Source organism: Felis catus, chromosome B4 (genome assembly GCF_018350175.1).
Source record: "Felis catus isolate Fca126 chromosome B4, F.catus_Fca126_mat1.0, whole genome shotgun sequence".
Taxonomy (NCBI): domain Eukaryota; kingdom Metazoa; phylum Chordata; class Mammalia; order Carnivora; family Felidae; genus Felis; species Felis catus.
In genome coordinates, this window is record NC_058374.1 from 95969776 (window position 1) to 95992480 (window position 22705).

At 41.4% G+C, this 22705-nt stretch overlaps 1 protein-coding gene across 2 annotated transcripts in view; it reads left to right on the forward strand.

Annotated features, from left to right (window-relative positions):
* The window catches only part of LGR5 (leucine rich repeat containing G protein-coupled receptor 5), a 133613-nt gene that overhangs the window by 85600 nt on the left and 25308 nt on the right, over positions 1–22705 (forward strand). For both annotated transcript variants that reach the window (XM_023257242.2, XM_023257240.2), the window contains exons 4-6: positions 1586–1657; positions 19643–19858; positions 21776–21847. In XM_023257242.2, coding sequence (XP_023113010.1) covers positions 1586–1657; positions 19643–19858; positions 21776–21847 — 360 coding nt within the window. The remainder of the gene's footprint in view (positions 1–1585; positions 1658–19642; positions 19859–21775; positions 21848–22705) is intronic.

Consider the following 22705-nt stretch of genomic DNA (forward strand, 5'->3'; position numbering starts at 1 on the left):
GTTCTGAAAAGAACAGTTGAACCCAGGCAAGCAAAAGCTCAATACTTCACAAAAAGAATTTAATTTATATTAAAATATGGCTACACAAGAAAGAAGATCTTGAATAGCTTCCTGCTGTATCCATATTTCCATTTTGTCTAATTTGTACAGTCCTCGGAGTGGTCCTTTAAAAACATAAATAAAACAAGTGTTGGTGAGGATATGGAGAAAAAGGAACCCTCTTGCACTGTTGGTGGGAATGCCAACAGTATAGCCACCGTGGAAAACGGTATGGAGGTTCCTCACAAAATTACAAATAGAACTACCATGTGATCCAATAATTTCATTATGAGTATTTACCCAAAGATAACAAAAACACTAATTCAAAAAGATACACGCACCCCTGTGTTTATTGCAGCATTAGATACAATAGCCAAATTGTGGGAGCAACCTAAGTATTCATCAATAGAGAAGTGGATAAAGGGTGTGTGCGTGCGTGCCTGCGTGCGTGCGTGCGTGTGTGTGAATATTATGCAGCCATGAAAAGGATGAGATCTGCCATTTGAGACCATATGGATAGACTTAGTATTATCTAAGTGAAATAAATAAGACTCGGAAAGACAAATACCATGATTCTACTCATAAGTGGAATCTCAAAAAAGTGAATAAACAACAAAAAAAAAAACAAAAAAAATACAGATTCAGACCTATAAATACAGAAGACAAACTGATGGTTGCCAGAGGGGAGAAGGATGGGGGTGTGAGCCAAATCAATGAAGGGAAGTGGGAGATAAGGTCTTCCAGTTATGGGATGAATAAGTCACAGGAATATAAGGCACAATACATTCAGTGATCTTGTGATAGCAATGTATAGGGATAGACGGTTGCTACACTTGTGACAAACATAGCATAATGTATAAACCTGTCAAATCTGTAAGTTGTACAGTTGAAACTAATGTTACATTGGACATCAACTGTACTCAAATTTTTAAAAAAAGAAAAACATAAATAAGATCATGTCATTTCCCTAGAAACCCTTCAACAACAGTTTCTTATCACACTTAAAATAAAGCCTCATTGTGGCCTGCAAGTCCACCATGAGACAGCTTCAGTCTCTCCCAACCTCTTGCTCTCACTCGCTCCTCCTCACAAGTGATCCTTTGCTACTCCTTGAACAAATCAAGCGAGCTCTGGCCTCGGGGCCTTTGCACTTACTCCTCCTTCTTCTCAGAAACTCTTCCCAGATGTTCACAGGATTTGCTCCATGACTCTATTCTGGTCTCCGCTCAAGTATCAACTCCTAAGAAAGATCTTCCCTGACCACCTTTAAAATAAAAATCTCAACCCTTGTATCCATCTATCCCAAATCCATATTTTGTTTTTTATTCATAGTACCTACCATTTGCCTGATGGTATATACTCACCCATTAATTTTTAATTATCTTTCATTCCACATAGGAATTCAAGCTCCCCAAGGGCCAAGGCTTTGTCTGATGCTCTGCTGTTTCCCTGACACTTACAACAGAGCCTGGCAGTGCTGTGGCCAGTTATTATTGATTACTGTTAACTTTCTTTAACATTTTTCTTCATTTGTTTTCACGTGCAGTATGCTGCAGAATAATCACCTAAGACAGGTACCAGCGGGAGCACTGCAGAATTTGCGAAGCCTTCAGTCCCTGTAAGTACAGTTAAAATTGCAAAATGTTCTCAGGACCAATATGGGAAGGAGCAATGAAATGTCCAAATGACCATTTTCATCAACTCCTTGGTTGGGGACCCTAGCTAAATAAGTTGTGAGTGAATGAGACTTTTCACTATGGCAACAACCTTTTGAATCTTCATTAAACAATACAGGGTGGGGGGGACCAGTGTTGGAGTTCAGATTTTCAGATCAGACACTCAATCATAGCACCTGCAGTGAAAAGCCTCTTATATATGCTGGTATCACAGGACAGAATCTTGCGGATCCAGGATCTTGTCCTGCATTCTCCTGTAGTATTTTGTTCCTGAGTTCAAATCAGAAATAATGCTTTCTCCTCTTGTCTAGAAAAATCTAGATAAGATTGGCATCTTCAATTTATTCCATTTCTAGATGATCTGAGTTGACTTGTAATGAAACTTTTGCTGAGTCAAGGGAAGGAAAAATAAGATGAAAACAGAGAGAGAAGCAAGCCATACGAGACTCTTAAATACAGAGAACAAACTGAGGGTTGCTGGAGGGGAGGAGGGGCTAAATGGGTGATGAGCATTAAGGAAGGCAATTGTTAGAATGAGCTCTGGGTGTTATATGTAAGCAATGAATCACTGGGTTCTACTCCTGAAACCAAGACTACACTGTATGTTAACTAACTTGAATTTAAATGAATTTTTAAAATGACTTAATCTTTAAGGTTCTGTATATACATCAGGGGTCCTCAAATCAGTGAGCTAAGATCTAATGGTATATCTTAAAGTCTCACTGCACAGCTTCCCCATCACCACACCCAAACATACAAACATACTCACAAACAATCCCACTGACACACAGACACATACAGACACATGAACATACACAGCACTGGGGTTATTGTTCCTTATTCTGAGTATACAAGTTTTCTATCAGGAGTTTCCACTCTTCATTGACTTAGAATCTCTGAATAAGTAAAAATTAGTTATTTCCCACAAAAAAAACTTTCATACCAGCTGGATGTTTTAGAGCTTGTGTTGTAAGAAGTGTTTACAGTGACTGTTTGGCAAGACTGTGCCGTGAGTAGATGGTCAGTAAATCTTCATCTCCTGAGAATGTGTAAGTGCTCGGAATATATCGCATGATTTCCAATATATGCATGTGTAATATGTGCTTCTATCTTACTTACACTGAAAGTCCTCATCTGTCAAACAAAATACTGGTTTCTGGTCTGGAATGATGAGGGAGATGCATTTAAAAAGCACGTAAATATTGCAGACTCTAGTTGAAAAGTATCTTAAAGAATCCATCGGTTAATAGTTACATAGCATTTGCTTAATGCCTTTTACTGAGGTGATACAAGAGGAGGAGAAACATGAGATTGAAGATGATACTTTCCTCCTTTGATCTTTTTTTGTTGTGGTTGTTCTTTTAATGAAAGCAAATCTGTGCTTGAGACCATTTTAAGCTTTGTAGTCCAGTCAAACAAAGTGACTTCCTAGGTTTTCACGAGCCTATAGATAAACAAGCCCACAAGGGCCCCTTTGTGGCATGGCGACAGGTCTGTTGCATTTTCAGGGGCTCCTTAATGACATCACAGTATCACTCCTCCTTTGTTGCACGAGCATTTTCCTGAAGGAAAGAAGCAGCCAGAAGGCAAAACACTCTCAAGTTGGGTTGTCTGCGTCAGGGCACGGGGTCTAGTGGCCGCATTGAAAAACAAGATAATAGCAGTAGCCAATAGGAACTTTAAACAGCTGTGAGGCAGGCAGAAGATAGAAGGATAAGAGTCAGTAACCAAAAGCCCCTATCAGCTGAAAGAAGATCACAAACAGAACACCCAGCAAAGTGAACTCTTTGAGAAAGAGAAAACCATGAATCTTTTGTTCACTTGAACTGGGCGGTGCCTCCCTGATAAAGGTGTTCAGATTTGGTTTCTTACCGTCTGGAGATTCACTGTTCACCAGGTGTCTCTTGCCTTATGGTTTCTGATTCACAAACACAATTGTGTTTGAAACCTTATAAGTATGTGTTCCCTGTGAAAAAGCCAAGGGTTAACTTTCTAGTATGATGTTTATCGCATCCAGATAGATACTCGGCCCCCGGTGCATGCTGAATTTTATCGGCTGACTGTGTAATGTTTGTCCAGCGGTCCCTTTGCCCGGAGCGCAGACAGGCCCATGTGAGGCGCTGAATGTTGGCACTGTGTGCTACCGCGCCACATTTTCTCATGGTTTTTTGTGCTGCTTTGATACAAGAGTTAAGATTGGACAAAAAGTGTTATAAACATAGACTCTAACCACCAACCGCACAGACACTGTATTGTACCAGCTGAAGGAGCCCCTATGGGGTGTGTGGGTTTGGGCCACAGTGAACCCTTGTAAAGTTTTGCCGTCGTCCCAGACTGGAGATGTTTAATGGTACTTCTCCCGCTTCCTTCATGCGGTTCCAAAAATGAAACCATCAGGTTTTGTTTTGTTTTTTAAATGTTTATTTATTTTTGAGAGAGTGCGTGCACGCAAGTGGGGGAGGGGCAGAAAGAAAGGGGGACAGAGGATCCGAAGCAGGCTCTGTGCTCGCAGCACAGACACGGGGCTCAAACCCACAAACTCTGAGATCGTGACCTGAGCCAAAGTCAGAAGTTTAACTGAGCCACCCAGGCACCCCAAAAGCATCCGTTTTGAGACTAGTGATCATTACATGATTGCATTACATGAATGCATTACATGAATGCAAACAGGCATTCCTCTTCCAGTCTCCATTCATTTTCCATGCTTTCAGGCCACTTCTGTATCAGTATCAATAACAAAGAGGATGCGACCTGCCTCATCGTCCATGCTGCCCACACCTGGGAGGCTTCCACTCCGTCTCTCGGCTTTTCTTGCACTATAATCAACTTTTAGACTATCACTCGGCCCTTTTTCTAATGTTTCCTCTTTTTTTCTGTCCCTGGAATTCACTGTTTGTCTTCACTTTGTTATTTTCCTTGTCTTACACATTCGCTCTCTAAGCTGCACTCCAACCTCCACAGGAGCTGTGAGTGCATCACCGCCCTACATGCCTGGCCTTGTAATCTCCAAAGGGGATTTCTCAACCCTGGCTGCAAAGAAGAATCATCTGGACAGGCCCAAAGCCCAAGGCTGCACTCTGAGTGTTTTCTAACTGGTTCCATTATACCGTTAAGTGCTTCTTAACCGAACGTTGGGAAAACTCGTGTCAGGCAGCACTTCTTCAGATGTTCTGCAAATATTCCCCTGAGCTATTTTCAAACCTGAAATAATCACATAATCCATACTTTGCATTCCAGTGTGAACTAAAAAGGTACTCGGAACATGAAATAAAAGTCTGGGATTGCATTGTTTGTGTTTAATTGAAACAGCTCATACATACCTGCCTATTAAGTCTACTGACGATCTGGGGCAGATAAAGACAGGAGGCCACATGCTGTGTGGATAGCACACCCTACTATCCGAATGTGTTTGTCACGGCACCAACACCTCCCAGATATACAGGACAGGATGTTGGGCCTCATCTCTGACTTGATCAAAAACTTCATTTCAACAAAATCCTCTGGGGATTTGTATGGCCAACACATTTGAGAAATTAAATGTTTTATTGTGCTATGACACAGACAAGTGGTCTACCAACCAAGTGGCTGATAAGTACTGAAATAGACCCAGTATACTTTGCCCCACCATATAGACTTGGCTTCATTGAATATAGTTTAAGAAACTTGATACATTAAAATTGGTCACATTGCTGTGAGGAAGCAACAAATTGTACTCACGTTTTAAGAGATGTAATTTTCATTTATTTTACATAAACAAAAGATATTTGGCCTTGTTCATAATGAAAACACATAGGTACGTTTGTGTTCTTTTAACTCTCTACTGATGTTTACAAATTGCTTGTCTAAAGAATAAGAGGTCAAACCCATGTGCCAGAGCCCAATAGCCCAGAGCCTGCCCCTGTACAATATGTACGTTTGCTTCTGACATGGTAATGACTGCCCAGACACCAGTTGGATTTTTTGTAATGTAATCAAATATAACTTAATTTCCTTTCTGTTTTTTTGGAAGGGAATAGGAAATGTAATCAGAATTCACAATGAGTTGTATTTCACCAAGAAACTTTTGACATTATAGACATTTGAGGACTAGGTTCAGATTACAATGATTTGATGGAAACTCAAAACTTAACCCTCCCCTGACCTCATACCTTTGTATCTGTAGCTAAGAAATCGATCTATGGGGGAAAAAAAAATCGTTACTTCATTTGTTGATAGTCATCAATGATGTTCAGTCATCTCACTGTCATTAGTGAAGTTCAAGGTGATCAAAGAGAATGACATATTCATCTTTGTCCAGTTAACCAGAGTATTATTTAATACATGTTGGTTTTCATTTCAAGTTCCCACTAGAGAAACAAATTGGGTTGGAACATAGAAAATAAAAGAATCAGACATATCTTTGGTATTGTCTCTAGTCTCCAATTAGAACACCAATTGGTGTTCATCTTCAGGGTGTAAGACATTGTTTTAAGACCTAAAAAGAACAGGGGCGCCTGGGTAGCGCAGTCGGTTAAGCGTCCGACTTCAGCCAGGTCACGATCTCGCGGTCCGGGAGTTCGAGCCCCGCGTCAGGCTCTGGGCTGATGGCTCGGAGCCTGGAGCCTGTTTCCGATTCTGTGTCTCCCTCTCTCTCTGCCCCTCCCCCGTTCATGCTCTGTCTCTCTCTGTCCCAAAAATAAAAATAAAAATGCTGAAAGAAAAAAAAAATTTAAAACCTAAAAAGAACATGTAATTCTTGCCTGGAACATGATCAGCCTGTGCATCTTGTGATAGCAGCTTCAGGGCTACCGACTCCTCTGCCCCTGAGCCCTGTGAAATGTTAATAATGTCACCCAGACTCTTCCTGGTAAGGTTTTGCTGATAATAGTCCTCAAAGAGAGTAAGTAAGAGAAAGAGATGAGGAGGAGAGGCAGGGCTCATAGTGCTGGGCAGAAAATAAGGCAAGCCTAGAACCAGCCCCAGTTTTCTCCCATGAACATCCAGGAGCCTATTCAGTTTCAGACCTTGGGTAAAGAATGGGAAGGAAGTAACAAAAGACAAGGAGGTGTAAGCAGACAAAAAAAAGTAGAGTGAGCTAACCAAGAGAATAAGATTAAAAGATCAAAGAGGTTAAACACACACACACACACACACATACACACACACACACACAATGGTTTTAGTATTAGTGACATTATTCTTCCCACTAAAATAGTCTCCAGAGAGAGAAATTACAAGCTTACACAATAAAAATGCATGTTCAATAAATAAAATTTTGGTTTAGTTTGGTTTTTTTCACCAAAGTGCCAGCATAGCAGGTACGTCTTGGGATGGAGGTGGACTTCAGTGTTCCAGAGGCCAAGGGTTTTGTCTAGTGCACCATTAGGAGGTCATTTCATAGAACCACGTGCAAACCAGCACCCAATGCATTGTTATGAGAAGGTTTCCTTGTCTCCCTCCCCCATTAAACAGCAGGAGAAAACTATTTTCAAAGGTAAAGCCCTTTCTACACAGTGTCTATAGCAAGAGAGAACTCAAATTGGAGCGCAGTCCTCAGAATCATGTATGGAAAAAAAAATGTGGATACGTAATGCAAGACCCCATGTACAAACCATTCTTACATCAGGTGATTAAAATCGTACATGTGACAGTCACATCAGATAGGTAAATAACTAAAAGAGAACATAGATGTTATAAATGAGAAGTAGAATACCACTTTTCTCAGTCTTGTGATGTGAAATGAAGGTTACTTTTGGAAGTGGGTTAAACTCTTCGGAGAAGCTAAAGGGATGGCACCAATGGAAGGTACACTGTTTGTAAGAAGGACATAAAGAGGGGTGCCTGGGTGGCTCAGTCGGTTAAGCATCCGACTCTTGATTTCGGCTCAGGTCATGATCTCACAGTTCGTGAGTTCCAGGCCTGAGTCAGACTCTGTGCTGACAGTGTGGAGCCTGCTTGGGATTCTCTCTCTCATCCTCTCTCTTTGCCCTTCTCCCTCTCAAAATAAATAAATAAACTTAAAAAAAAAAAAAAAGAAAGAAAGAAGCAATAAAGCATGGGAACACTGCCAGGACAAAATCAGAAACACCCAGGGTGTTTAAACCCACGTGGTTATCAAAGCATCAGCAGCTGTTTATGAAGCACCTCCTTCATTCCACTCATCCTCAGACAAGGAGGAGTCACATGAGGTAGGAGCTGAGATTACCCCTTCCTTAGTGATGATGAAGCAGAAAGCTCAAAGATGTTAAATGACCTTCTCAAGGTCATATGGCTTGTAATGGAGTCAGTCTAGAAGTGAGTCTGGGATACGAACTCTGGTCTTCCTAGCACCAAAATCTGCCCATTTTACCACCACGCTCTCTCCCCTCCCTCCAAAATCTACTTCAGAGAATGGGCACACAGCAGGATGCACTAATGTGAAGGAAAGGAACTTGACAGAATCACATCTTACTTCCAGACCTATGTTGTGAAGGTTTACAAGAAGAAAGAAATGTACAAAAAGAAGAAATTTCTGGAGGACAGAAATAAATAAGTTGAAGAAGAGAAGAGAACAATATTATTAATGTGTGGGCCAGTCTGCTTTTTTTAGTGTTTCCCTATGCTTTTGGTTGTCTGTTCCCTCATTACCTGTGAGGTAGAATTTGCCTCCACTTTCCTGATAAGGAAACTATAGGTGAGAAAAGAGTATCTTGTCCCTATTGCAAAGGTGAAAGTTGATTAGACAATGACAGGAGGGAAGAACATTCCAGACAGAGGGAACTACTTGTGCACTGCCTTATAGTGGAGGTGGCTGGAGGCGAAGCTAGTACATCAAGAAGCAGAAACAAGCTCCCTGTGGCTGAAGCAGGAAGAGTCCTGTGTCACTAAGCTCTTCTTGTGCAAGAAGTACAAGAAGAGCTTAGTGGGACAGGTGGGGTCAGACGCCTTGAAAGCCATTTGGGACATGCCAAGGATTTTAGCCTTTATTGTGAAGTCAATAGGAATCCACTGGAGGATAAAAGGCAGGGAAGGGCATGATTTGATCTGTGTTACTGAAATAGTCTAGGAGAGAAAGGAGAACTTTGTCAGGATGGGGGCAGTGGAGATGGTGAAGGGGAAATGGATTTGAGAACTATTTAGATGAAATTACCGGTGTTTGGTAAGGAACTGGCGATGAAGAATGATGGAGTAAGAGATGTCAGGATGATTCCTAAATTTCTGGTTTATAACCATGTGCTTAAGGAAGCCCATCACTGAGAACAAGAAACACCGGCAAAAAGCAATGTTTGGGGACAATGGAGGTGAACGATAATGAGTTTGGTCTTGAACGTGTGTGTTTGTGGAGGAACAACTGAGTAGAAATGTCACAAAGACAGCCTGAAATCCAGATCTGGATCTCAAAAAAGAGTAAAATTTAGGTTAGACCCTCCTACCATGCATTTGCCTTCACCTAACACCTCCTTGTAACGATTTGGTTGTCTGACTACACTTTAGGAAACATGCTGCATAAAGGTTGGATCAACATGCTTAGAAAACAGGCTCATGTCTGCCTGGTTTACTTACTGTTAGATCTCAAGCACCAGGAACAGTACCTGCAAAAACGCACACTCCAGAAATATTTATTGAACTGAACTAAAGCCTCAAACCCTAAGTGATGTCCTAAACATCTGCTTGGGATCAGCTCATCTCTCCCAGTTTGACTGTAGCCCACATTCCCTGATATCTCTGGCTCCAAACTCTTATCTCTGTGCCTGGCTTTTTCTACCTGCCCTTCCTAAACTGAGAGTTGGACCCCAGTGGTTCCTTCAGGGATTTTGGAGTTGATCTGTCTACAAGATTTAGCTTTCTATTGTCTTAGCTGAGGACTCTCCACTTAAAGAATTCCAGGGCTCAAGGCAAACTAGTGGTTGCCAGAGGGCAGGTGGGAGTGGGGTGGGAGGGGATAAGCAAAGTAGGTGAAGGAGACGCAGAGGGGCAAACTTGCAGTTATAAAATAAATAAGTCACAGAGATGGAAAGTACAGTATAGGGAATGCAGTCAGTAATGTCATAATGACAGTAGTATGGTGACAGTTGGTGACTACCCTTACCGTGGTGAGCACTGAGCGACACCTAATAACACTGTCTGTCAACTATATTTTAATAATGTTTCTTTTAAGGGCCCCTGGGTGGCTCAGTCGGTTAAGCAGCCAACTTCCTCAGGTCATGATCTCACAGTCTGGGAGTTTGAGCCCCGCGTCCGGCTCTGTGCTGACAGCTCAGAGCCTGGAGCCTGTTTCAGGTTCTGTGTCTCCCTCTCTCTGACCCTCCCCTGTTCATGCTCTGTCTCTCTCTGTCTCAAAAACAAATAAACGTTAAAAAAATTTTTTTTAATAATTTTTTTTTAAAGTGTAGGGTTTGGGGAAGAACCATAATGCTAAGTCTTGGAGGGTTGATGAGGTTCGGATAGGCAGGAAGTAGGGGATGCTTATGAATACAAGGCTCAGAAGTACTGTGGGAGGGAGCTAAATAGGGACAAGTTGACTAGGACAGAGAAAGAGGAGAATAGCGTGGCCAGTGAAGGCGGATGGTGAACTTTGAATATCAGATGGGAAGTTGGGGGTGGAAGGGACGGTAATGTGGCAGAACCATGGATTCCTAACAGGGGAATGACATAGAGCATGGTTTGAGGGAGATTAATCTGGCAGCAGCCTACAGGATTAATTGAAGAGATAAGAGATCAAAGGCGAAAGGCCCAGCTCAGAGACTGTTGCAGTAATGCAGGTGTTAAGAGATAAGAGACTTAACTAGACAGTGGAAGTGGAGAGTTTTGGAGATAAAGATAAATGGAGAGGACTTGGTGAATGATTGGCTGGAAGGCAATGGAAGATTCAAAAAGGACCCCCAGATCTCAAACCCTGATGGTACCCGAGAGACTAATGGGGCCCTTGACCCCCCCCCCACCCCAAAAAAAGTCTTTGTTTTCTATGGAGAAAAATGAAACTGGAGAAGTTAATGCTTGTGTTACTCGTCTCCTCGTTACAAAATTCACAGCAGCAATGACCTCTGAGAAAGGGAGCAACATACTGTAAATTGACTCTAAGATATTTCTCACTGGAGTCATGCACTCTCCAACAATGCCAGAAAGACAGGTTTGATTCTGTTAGGCACTTCATCTAGCTGTTAGTCAAGCCAACCGACTAGTCTCTAAATTATTGCTCTTCAGTGAGCCTGTCGGTTTTATCTCTCCCCAAGCTGCAGAGATGAAAAAACTTTTTTACCTTTTCAGAAGTAAGTTTAAAGAGATCATTTTTCTTCCTGGTTTGCATTAAGTTTACCAATGAATAAGATGAAGAACAGAAAGGTAGAAGCAGAAATTCCCATTATATAAATTCATACACTTAATGTCTTCCTAGGATATAAATGGGAAATTTCATTAAAAGGTAGAATCCCACATTGTGGTTACTCCATCAATATTAAATAACAATAAATAACAATAAAAATGACTCATTATTATGAAGAATTCATATAAATCAGCATTACTTTAGTCCATAAGAGTTCATATAGATAAAATTGTATCCCAATAGTATTATTATAATGATCTGACAAATTCAATTCCAGTGATCCACTGGTTTTGGTGCAATAAAATTTCCAGGCAGTAAATTTCACTGTAATAAATATTTTAGAGACCTTGTCAAATTGTATTCTATATAAGCTTGGAAATCTATAATTCTCATTTCATAGCAAAGTAAGATAATAATGGGAAATGCTTTCATTTCTTAAAATGTTATAAATGAACTAAATGATTGTGCTCTTTTGACTATTCATGAATTATTCAAAATGGCCTCAAAAAATGTACAAATAGGGGCGCCTGGGTGGCGCAGTCGGTTAAGCGTCCGACTTCAGCCAGGTCGCGATCTCGCAGTCCGTGAGTTCGAGCCCCGCGTCAGGCTCTGGGCTGATGGCTCGGAGCCTGGAGCCTGTTTCCGATTCTGTGTCTCCCTCTCTCTCTGCCCCTCCCCCGTTCATGCTCTGTCTCTCTCTGTCCCCAAAATAAATAAACGTTGAAAAAAAAATTTTTTTTTTTAAAAAAATGTACAAATGTATGTAGAAGTGAGTTTGTCATTTTTTTTAACTTACAAAGAAAAAAATGCTCATCCAAATATAAAATAGAAATGTCAGTGATGAAAATGCTATGCTTCGGCTTCTTTTTAATATATTTTTTAAATTATTTATTTATTTTTATATTTTTTAATTTTTATTTAATCTATTTTTTTTCAACGTTTATTTATTTTGGGGACAGAGAGAGACAGAGCATGAACGGGGGAGGGGCAGAGAGAGAGGGAGACACAGAATTGGAAACAGGCTCCAGGCTCCGAGCCATCAGCCCAGAGCCTGACGCGGGGCTCGAACTCACGGACCGCGAGATCGTGACCTGGCTGAAGTCGGACGCTTAACCGACTGCGCCACCCAGGCGCCCCAAATCTATTTTTTTTAATTTACACCCAAGTTAGCATATAGTGCAGCAATGATTTCAGGAGTAGATTCCTTAATGCCCTTTACCCATTTAGCCCATCCCCCCTCCCACACCTCCTCCAGTAACCCTCTGTTCTCCATATTTAAGAGTCTCTTAAGTTGTCCCCCTCCTTAAGTTGTCCCCTCCCTGTTTTTATATTATTTTTGCTCCCCTTCCTTTATGTTCATCTGTTTGGTCTCTTAAAGTCCTCATATGAGTGAAGTCATATATTTGTCTTTCTCTGACTGACTAATTTCACTTAGCATAATACCCTCTAGTTCCATCCATGTTGTTGCAAATGGCAAGATTTCATTCTTTTTGATTGCTGAGTAATACTCCATTGTATATATATACCACATCTTCTTTATCCATTCATCTGCAGGTGGACATTTGGGTTCTTTCCATACTTTGGCTATTGTTGATAGTGCTGCTATAAATATTGGGGTGCATGTGCCCTTTCGAAACAGCACACCTGTATCCTGTAGATAAATACCTAGTAGTGCAATTGCTGGGTTGTAGGGTAGTTCTATTTTTAGTTTCTTGAGGAACCTCCATACTGTTTTCCAGAGTGGCTGCACCAGTTTGCATTCCCACCAGCAGTGCCAAAGAGATCCTGTTTCTCCATATCCTCGTCAACATCTGTTGTTGCCTGAGTTGTTAATGTTAGCCATTCTGACTGGTGAGGTGGTATCTCATTGGGGCTTCGATTTGTATTTCCCTGATGATGAGTGATGTTGCGTATTTTTTCATGTGTCGGTTGGCCATCTGGATGTCTTTGGAGATGTGTCTATTCATGTCTTTTGCCCATTTCTTCACTGGATTATTGGTTTTTTGGGTGTTGAGTTTGATAAATTCTTTATAGATTTTGGATACTAATTAACTCTTTATCTCATATGTCGTTTGCAAATATCTTCTCCCATTCCGTCGGTTGCCTTTTAGTTTTGCTGATTGTTTCCTTCACTGTGCAGACGGAGGTCCCAATAGTTCATTTTTGCTTTTGTTTTCCTTGCCTCCGGAGATGTGTTGAGTAGGAAGTTGCTGCGGCCAAGGTCAAAGAGGGTTTTCCCTGCCTTCTCTTCGAGGATTTTGATGGCTTCCTGTCTTACATTTAGGTCTTTCATCTATTTTGAGTTTATTTTTGCATACGGTGTCAGAATGTGGTCCAGGTTCATTTTTCTGCATGTCGCTGTCCAGTTTTCCCAGCACCACTTGCTGAAGAGACGGTTTTCATTCCATTGAATATTCTTTCCTGCTTTGTCAAAGATTAGTTGGCCATACTTTTGTGGGTCCATTTTTGGGTTCTCTATTCTGTTCCATTGATCTGAGTGTCTGTTCTTGTGCCAGAAAATGCTATGCTTCGTAATTCTGTTCACTGGAAGAATCCGCAGGAACTATACTCTACCTGCAGCTGCAATATTCTTCACACCTTTGACTTCTTTTTTCTCAAGTCATCTATGTTAATAATTGACATCATTACAGTCATGTCAGATATGGAATTAGCCAAGATCTATGGCTTATCTTTTGACTAACGCTTTCTTCCTTGTAGTTAATGTCTTATCAAAGACATTCTCAAACAGAGATATAAGCCTGTGTGATACACTGGCAAGGTACCATATTTGAGATCTATGTAAAGGTCCTTTTTCTGGAAAAACAATAGCAAGAATGATCTCATAGCTTCTATAATCCGTACAATAATGCCATTTATAAATCAAAAATTCCTTCCAGGAGTATGGAACAGATTGGCCAAATGTTTCTTTTGAAAGAGAAAACTTATAAAACTAAGGTTTTATACATGAAAATATTATGGAAAAAAACTTTAGACAGAAGACAATAAAGTGAGTTGGGGTTTTTTTGGCCAGTGCCTGACATAAGTGATTTTTTTGCCTGTTACCTTCTAAGTCTTCATCACATAGGATACACTGATATTATAGAAATGCATTCACAGGTAACATGCAGTTTTGTTTTATTTTTAGCTTACATAATACTGGATGACATTCATCCCTGCTCTTGCATGGTCTCCATCTGCTCAGTTGCCCAGAATGGAACATGGAGTCACGGTAGCTTTCTTGCCTCCCCCTGTGGCCACAGCTGACAAGTCACCACATTCTGTTGAGCCCACTTATTTAGCAATCCTCCCACCGGGCCTTCCTGTCCATCTCCATACTTCTTTCAGGCCCTCATCTTTTCTCACCCTCATGACTGCAACTGCCTTGGTCACTTACTTTCCCACCAGTCCATCTGCACAGTGCTATCAGAGCGATCTTTCCACAGCACATGAGGTAGCCAGTCAGGAGACAGTATAGCTGCCCACCCCAGAGAAACATTTTGATGTAGATTCTGCAGATTATTTGGAAGACAATGGGACATTGCTCATAGGTAGATAACCCAGAAATCTTCTGAAAGTAGTTATCCAGACTCTAAGTGCTTACCTTGGACACTCGAGAGTATTGAAGCCGGTCAGGATCTGGATGATCCTGACAAGGTCCCACTGGTGAGGAAAGACAAATCCAGATCCACAAGGGACAGTCCCCTTGGCCAAGCAGTTTGCACAGCAGAATCCATTTGGTAGTTATGGAGTCCTCCAACCTCAAGCCCTCCCTCCAGAGAGGGAGTTATTGCAACATATGCCCCAAAGTCATGACAGAACCATTTCTCATCGGTTGTAGTTCTCTAAGTAACACTGCCCAGACTCATACTTGATGAAAATTATGTTCATGCACCAGATGATGTCCTCGTTTTCCTCAGCCATGTGAGCCTTGTGAGCCTTTTTGGACGCTTGCTGGCCTAACACAGAAGATGTGTGCATCTTCTTTTCTCTGTGTTGGGAGGCTACCTACGACTTTAATCCAAACATGCAGTGTAGCTACTGAATTTACATGTGAAGGATTATGGTGAGTGGAAAATCAGCAGTCCCACCAGCCCATATGACCCCCCAAAATGTCAGTCTCCTTTAGAGAGATTTGAAATTACAAAGGGTAAGTTAAAGAAACTTTTAGAGGAAGGGGAAGCACTTCCTAAATGTGAAGATTTTTCTCAAATAATAACACCTAACATTTCTAGAGTGCTTCACTGTTTACAAAACACTTCCACATATGTTTTCTCTAATTCCCATGGCAATTCTGTGACCTGTTATGATTCTGCTTTACAGATATGAAAGTTGACCCTCAGAGAAATTAATCAGTGTGCCCCCAAATATCAAAATTAATAACTGACAGAGTCTTGACTCAATTTGTCTTAATTTTTCTAATTCAGTGCCCTTTCCAGTTTACCATATGTCTATTAAGTAACTAGTTGTTTGACATAAAAAGTAGCGTACGGGCACCTGGATGGCTCAGTTGGTTAAGCTTCAGACTGTTGATGTTAGCTCAGGTCATGATCTTGCAGTTTGTGAGTTCAAGCTCCACATCGGACTCTGCGCTGACAGTGTAGAGCCTGCTTGGTATTCTCTCTCCCCCTCTCTCTCTGCCCCTCCCCTGCTCATGCTATCTCTCAAAAATAAATAAATAAAACTTAAAAAAAAGTAGTGTAAAATTTTATCTATCAGATTGCTATAAGTTATACGTAACATAAGGAGCATAAAATGGGTGCCGTTTCCCTTATAGTGATTACTTTTCTGAATGCATTTCAAGATCATAATTAAGAAGTTTTATTTGTCTGAAAGATAGTCAGGCCATTCCCATTGTTAAAGTGTTTGTTTGGCTACAGCTGTCTGCATCCAGGTTCTGTGCTACCTCTGTCACATTGCTGATAGATACTTAAGTGTCAAGATCATTGCTAGGAATTGTCTCTGAGAATGTGCTATCGCATGTCACCACTTCTCCTTTGACTTTGGAGTGAAGATGTTCTAGTCAGTAATGTATCAGGAACAACGATTGGCCCTTTGTGATTACACGCGCGCACATACACATGTGCATGCACATGCATGTAATTGTAATACTGAAGACCGAAAAATGAGGATAACTTCTATTAAGTCTAATTGCAGATACCTCTTAATTATTTGTTATGGAAGATAAAAAAAAGTAGCATTTTTCAGGATCAAAATTCACTGACAATGCAGTACTCCTTTTAACCAACTTTTGACTAAGGTAAAATTTGAGTTCACCTCTTTTACTCTGAATGGTTTCCATGGTCATAAAACAAAAACACAAACTGTTAACCAGGCTCAAGTAATAATAATTTAAAATCCTTAAGGAGAATTATAATTTACGAAGCTTTGTCATACCCCTTCCTTCATCATAAAGCAATCTTATAAAATAGAGGGGTGTTACCCCCATTTTACGGGTGTGAAGGCTGAGATCACACAGCTACTATGTATATACTGACTTAGAGCTAAGATTTCTCATCCCAAATTCAGATTCTAAGCTGCCTACACGCACACACACACACCCTTTATGATTTGCATGAAATGGAAATGATAATAAAGAAACACTTAAGGGGTAGGGCCCCTGGGTGGCTCAGTTGGTTGAGCATCCGACTTCAGCTCAGGTCATGATCTCATGGTTTGTGAGTTCGAGCCCCACATTGTGCTCTCTGCTCTCAGCACAGAGCCCGCTTCAGACTCTCTCTCTCTCTCTCTCTCTCTCTCTCTCTCTCTCGCTCTCTCTGCCCTTCCCCCCTTCTCAAAAATAAATAAACATTTAAAAAAAAAAAAAGAAACATTTAAAGGGTGCCTGGGTGGCTCAGTCAGTTGAATGCCCGACTTCAGCTCAGGTCAGGCCATGATCTCACAGTTCTTGAGTTTGAGCCCGACATCGGGCTCGCTGCTGTCTGGGCAGAGCCCACTTCCGATCCTCTGACCCCGTCTCTCTCTGCCCCTCCCCCACTCACATTTTCTCTCTCTGTCTCTCTGTCTCTCAAATACACATTCAAAAAGAGAAACACTTAAAAAGTGGAGCTATATAATGCAGTTGTTTTTGTTGTTCCTGACAATATCATAAAACCACATTTTTATGTGTGTTTTTGTGTTCTCTGTAGTGATGTTTTTCTTATACAGCACTACTTAAATATGACATTTTCCAAGCCTATGCATAAACCATGCCAGCTGCCCCAAAAGACCAGACTGACATAATATGAGCTCTTTGTTTACTCAGTGAATAGGCACAACTTGTGCCCTGCCAGCTGCTTGGCCCACAGTCTTAACCTTGTTCTGTGAGAAACACCTGTATGAGTGGCTGGATAATTAATTCCATACTCCAGCCTTAGGATCTTCTGTTAAGATTAAATCAGATAAGGCCTCTGACTGTGAACAATATACCACTCTCTGGATTAGGTTTGGACCACTGAGGCCAGGTGGACATGGACTTCAAAACACTGCGTTCAGAGGGAGTGTGGTTTATTGGGAGCTTCTTACATGAAGAGACTATTGAGGCAGAGAAACGTTTTAGTGCTACGCTCAGGATACCCAAGTGTGGGGTCTGGGAGTATTAGTATGTGAAGTGTTAGGACTGGGCAGAATTGCCCCTGCCTTACTCAATTCATTAGGGATAGTAAATTGCTCTAAGATTACAGCATGGAGCAGATTACATTCCTTTTTCGGGGGCGGGGTGGGGGGTGATTCATTAAAGACATTTATCCAGAGAAATGGGCTTATTGACATTGAAAACTGAGACCAAGGTCACTTCAAGTTCTAGCAGGAGCATTAACAGTAATTTAAATATCGAAGACAAGCCTGTGACTCAATGCTGAGAGAGCCTTTTCTGTAAAGGTATGTGGACGTTTGCATGAACCTTAAGATGACTCATCTTCAGGACTCTTGGAAGCCACTTGTTGATATCTAATGCATAAGCCACTGGCAATTATCAGACAATATGTCACCTAAAACGCGGAAGCTCACGTTATTTCAATAAAGTCTTCCTTCTTTAATCGTTACAAAGAGTTTACATAGGTGCTTTGCTTCTGGTTAAATAAAAACAATCACTTCCTCACCCCTGACGAAAAGTATACCTTATTTGAACCTGGGCCAGACATGTCCTCACCGGAGCAAGGGGGAAGAGGCAGTGTTGAGTTTTTGTAAACATTTCTGGTTCCCCATTGATAGAACCTGGAGATATTTATTTGGAACCTGTGTTTCCGCTGCCTGCAGTAATTGTTGCCCTCCTGGAAATGTAATTATGAGTGGGCCGTGACACCGAACTCTTCAAATTCATTCCACGTGACCTGATCTCAGTTATTCTCAAAACTTGGTCCAGGGCCTTCTTGGTCCATCACTTGTTCCCATTCGGTCAGTAGAGGTAGGAGCTAGAGGACAAGTGAAGTGACTTATGTGATCAAAAGTGAGGAAGCCGCTTTCCAAAGAGATTAGCTCCCTACCACAGAGAATTCTCTGATTCTAAATTGTTTAAATTTGGTTTGCAAGGGATTATTTCATGATCCTGGTGCGCTTCCTGCATCTGTTTAGTCTTAAATGCTTCCTAAAACATTTTTCAAAATCCATGCGTGATTTTCTAATCCTCCCTAATACATGGACTACTTAAAATGCAACTCCTCTCATTCTTTTTTTTAATCCTAGCTTTGGAAACAAATGTGTGAGCCTTAAGAACGGATGAGAAAAATGAGAGAGAGCCATCGGAAGCATTGCTGGGTGATGGTGGTTCTCTTGTTCGTGCACCTTACAGGAAATTTCAATTTCCAATAAGAAAAGTTCAGGCGTTGTCATCACAGCCTCTGTTTCTGTTGGGCAGGGGCGAAACAAATGCATTGCACTCCCTCTGCTGGCTCAGAAGCTGCAATCGCTCATTAACCAGATCTATATTTAGATGTAGTTCCCCATTTGAAAAAAAAAATGGTGTGTAGAAGAAAGAAGCAAAACCTGGGACAGCTGCTAATTTTACTATTCATTTAAACTGTCAGGAAAAACAAATATCTGCCCAATGCAAATGGTTAAATGAGCAAGAAAGCCAGCAGTTTTAGGCTTTTCGGCATTGTACTAGGAAAAAAATAAAGGCTGCCTCTTCCCTCCCCAAGGCGTATCTCCAACAGCCTTTAAAAATTACTCCGTTCTTTTCCAATACTGAAATGATCTTTTCCCAGAGCTCAATGAGCAAATTAATAGAATAGTATGTTTCATATGTTTGAAACACTCCAGAGAAAGCAAAGGCACGGATTTGGCTCTGGGTGAGGGGGAAGAGAAAGGGTGTCTTTCTCCTGGTGTCAGAAAGGAAAACTAAAAGATCATCACACTGAAAGTCTATACCTCAGGGGAGGCCACTTTCGTGCCTGAAGGCATGTTACCCACAAGCCTGGAAGGGAATCATAGCTCCGTGGAATTTTATGGCCCAGGAGACCTAACAAGGCATGGTTGTACTCATGAGTGAGGACAGCCTACCAGGAGAGCAAGACGTTCCAGATGTCAGGGCATCCTGGGGGCCCAAGCCCTGCTTCACTCAGGTTCAACAGCATATTGAGAGTTTTCCTGCAAGGCAGATCTTCTGGCCCGGTTTTGCCCTCTTTACCTTCTTGCTTGCTTTCTTCCCCAGGCGTCTGGATGCTAACCACATCAGCTACGTCCCCCCGAGCTGTTTCAGTGGCCTGCATTCCTTGAGGCACTTGTGGCTGGATGACAACGCCCTGACAGAAATCCCTGTCCAGGCTTTCAGAAGTTTATCAGCACTGCAGGCCATGACTTTGGCCTTGAACAAAATACACCACATACCAGACTATGCCTTTGGAAACCTCTCCAGCTTGGTAGTTCTGTAAGTTTATTGATTCCCCCCCCCCCCACCTTTATACTTTTTAACTTTGGCCTTCAAGTGCCAGTCTTTCAAACCTTGAATAGGGACATTTTCAGGGAGGAAAACCCCCTGAACCCCTCCCCAAAATGACTCACAAATGTTCTAATTGTATAAAAGAATTCAACAGCTTTTAGCAAGCACCTGCTAAGTGCCAAGCACTGCAAGGCAAAGATAAACTATTACCTGTGTCTTCGGGAAGCCGATGAATATTGTTCAGGCAATCCTCACGCTGTACAGTTAGTCCAGTGACTGAAGTTAATAAAAACTCCTTATTTCTGGTAATAGTTTATTATTCAGGTCAAACTGAAATATGCCTTTATTACTTAATATTTTTTGAACCCCTACCAGGGGGGAGAGAAGTAACAACAAACCATTGACAGAGAGCTGTGCGTTTGTGGGGCTTTCTTCATGATGAGTCTGGATTTCTTTAAGTAAACCAAAATGATTCTCGAGTAAGTTTGAAAAATAATCAGTCTTCTTTAAGAGTGTAGTGATATATAAAAACATTTAAAAATTTTTTTTTAAAAACCGACTTCAGGTCAGGGCATGATCTCACAGTCTGTGAGTTCGAGCCCCGCCTCCGGCTCTGTGCTGACACCTCAGAGCCTGGAGCCTGCTTCAGATTTTGTGTCTCCCTCTCTCTCTGCCCCTCCCCTGCTCATGCTCTGTCTCTCTCTGTCTCAAAAATAAATAAAACCATTAAAAAAAATTTTTTTAAGAGTGTAGCGATATGCCCCCAGTAATATAATGGTCCCTCAAGGCTGATAGAGGAAGACAGCAGCTGCTCAAAAGGCTGTAAGACCAGTGTGCGTAGGAACTGAAGAGGGCTTCTTTTGCCCTGTTTCTTCCCTTTGCTCCACACCCGCCCCCGGCCTGCCACTGCCTTCTATTATTCCAGTTTTCTTGATTACCCATCTCCCTTGTATTGTAGTACATCTTCCTTTGAGGGCTGGCCAGCTTCTTACTCCTTTCCGCATGTGTTGTATGTGGAAGATTGTCAGTAAATGTCACATGAAACCAACATATATTTATTAGAATAAAAATCTTAGTCTAAGAGGATAAGAAGTTTGGGGTGATATTAACAAATTTCTATACGGACTCTCACATATAAAGATGATGCTACCGACCCACCAGAGGCTGGGTATGTGCTTTAATTTTTTCCTCCCCCTGAGGGAATGGGTTTACAAGAGATCCACCCATTCTTTTTCACCCCATTCTCCTTAAGCCCATTTTCCAAAAATCCCTTTGGGACTTGGTCCAGTTTTCAGTTATGTACACAGCTGCTCTCACTGGCCCTGACTTAACTGACTTACCATTGAGCCAAAGATGATAATTGTACACACTAATACTGCGTCGAGATAACTAATCTCCCTGGGCAGCCAAAAAAAATCTGATCGCCATTCTCTGTGGCTAAAATTGTTGTTGCCTGTTAACCTGTGGCCCCACCCTGGGAATGTAGACATTATAAGCCAGGAGCTTTGCTAGAAAATATGCTTCAAACGCTTCCTTCCATCCTTCATTTGCCAAAGATGGTCAGAATCTCTGCTTAACATCCTACATCCCAAAGCCGTGTTAACAACCTGAACTTCCTTTTATCAGCATGTTGCCCATAGTATTATACACTCCCTGATATCTCAAACCCAAAAGATAAAACTGTCATTGCCTATTAAATTCTCGGGTATATAATCATCTATGGTAAGAGCGGATGGGTCATATAGACCTTTTAAAAAAAACAACAAAGTTAAACAAAGCATTTCTTATATATAATTAGTGCGTTCTTTACTCTAAGTTTCTTTGGATTTAATCAATCTGAATGCTGTGCCTAAGTTTTCCTGTGCAGCATGCCTTCCTGACTGTGTCTGTAATGTTCTTCTGCAGGCATCTCCATAATAATAGAATTCACTCCCTGGGAAAGAAATGCTTTGATGGGCTCCACAGCCTAGAGACTTTGTGAGTTGACCTTTTATTTGTTTCCCTTTTTTCAGTGTTTTCATGAGTATTCTGAAGGAATCAAAATAGCCTTAAAGTCAAACTTGCTGTTTGGTTTGGTTAATTGCCTGAGCTTTAAACAGATATTTACGGCAGCTTTATCTTACACACACACACACACACACACACACACACACACACACTCACACACACACACACACACACAGAGCTAAGCTATAAAACTGATATTTTATTTTAATCTAACAAGAGTGGTAAATGAGTTAGAATCATTATAAACTAAATGAGATGTTCTCTACCAAGCAGTGACTGTTTGCTTAGGAATGTGTACTCTGTGTCAAGGATCAATTCTATACTGTCACTCAGGCTCACTATTCATGAGTCTGCACTGCCTGCTCCCCCACCCCACTGCCCCCAATGAGAGGACACCAACCAGGCAAATGCCAGGACTCTCTAATCTGAGATGAACAGGCATCTCATTAACAAACTACAAAGGTTCACACTAAAGCAATTCAAAAAACTAAAAAATAATAACAGCTGCCATTTCTTGAGCATATCTATAACCAAATATTGCACTGCATGTTGGCAGACATTGTTTCATTTAACAGCCATCTGAGGAGAGCAGCCATCACTGTCCCACTTTCCGCTCTAGTCAGGTTAAGTTATTTTACGAACATGACATATCTAGTCAGTAGCATAGCTGGGATTTGCTTCTTCCCTAGTTTGAGTCTGAAGTCCATGCTTACCAGTATACACTGCTTCCAAAGAATAGGTCAAAAGTTCAGTTCTGAATTGGTACCTATAATAAAAATAGAGTCCAGCCAGCTGACCCCCAAGAGCCTTTCCCAGAGGCACGGTGAG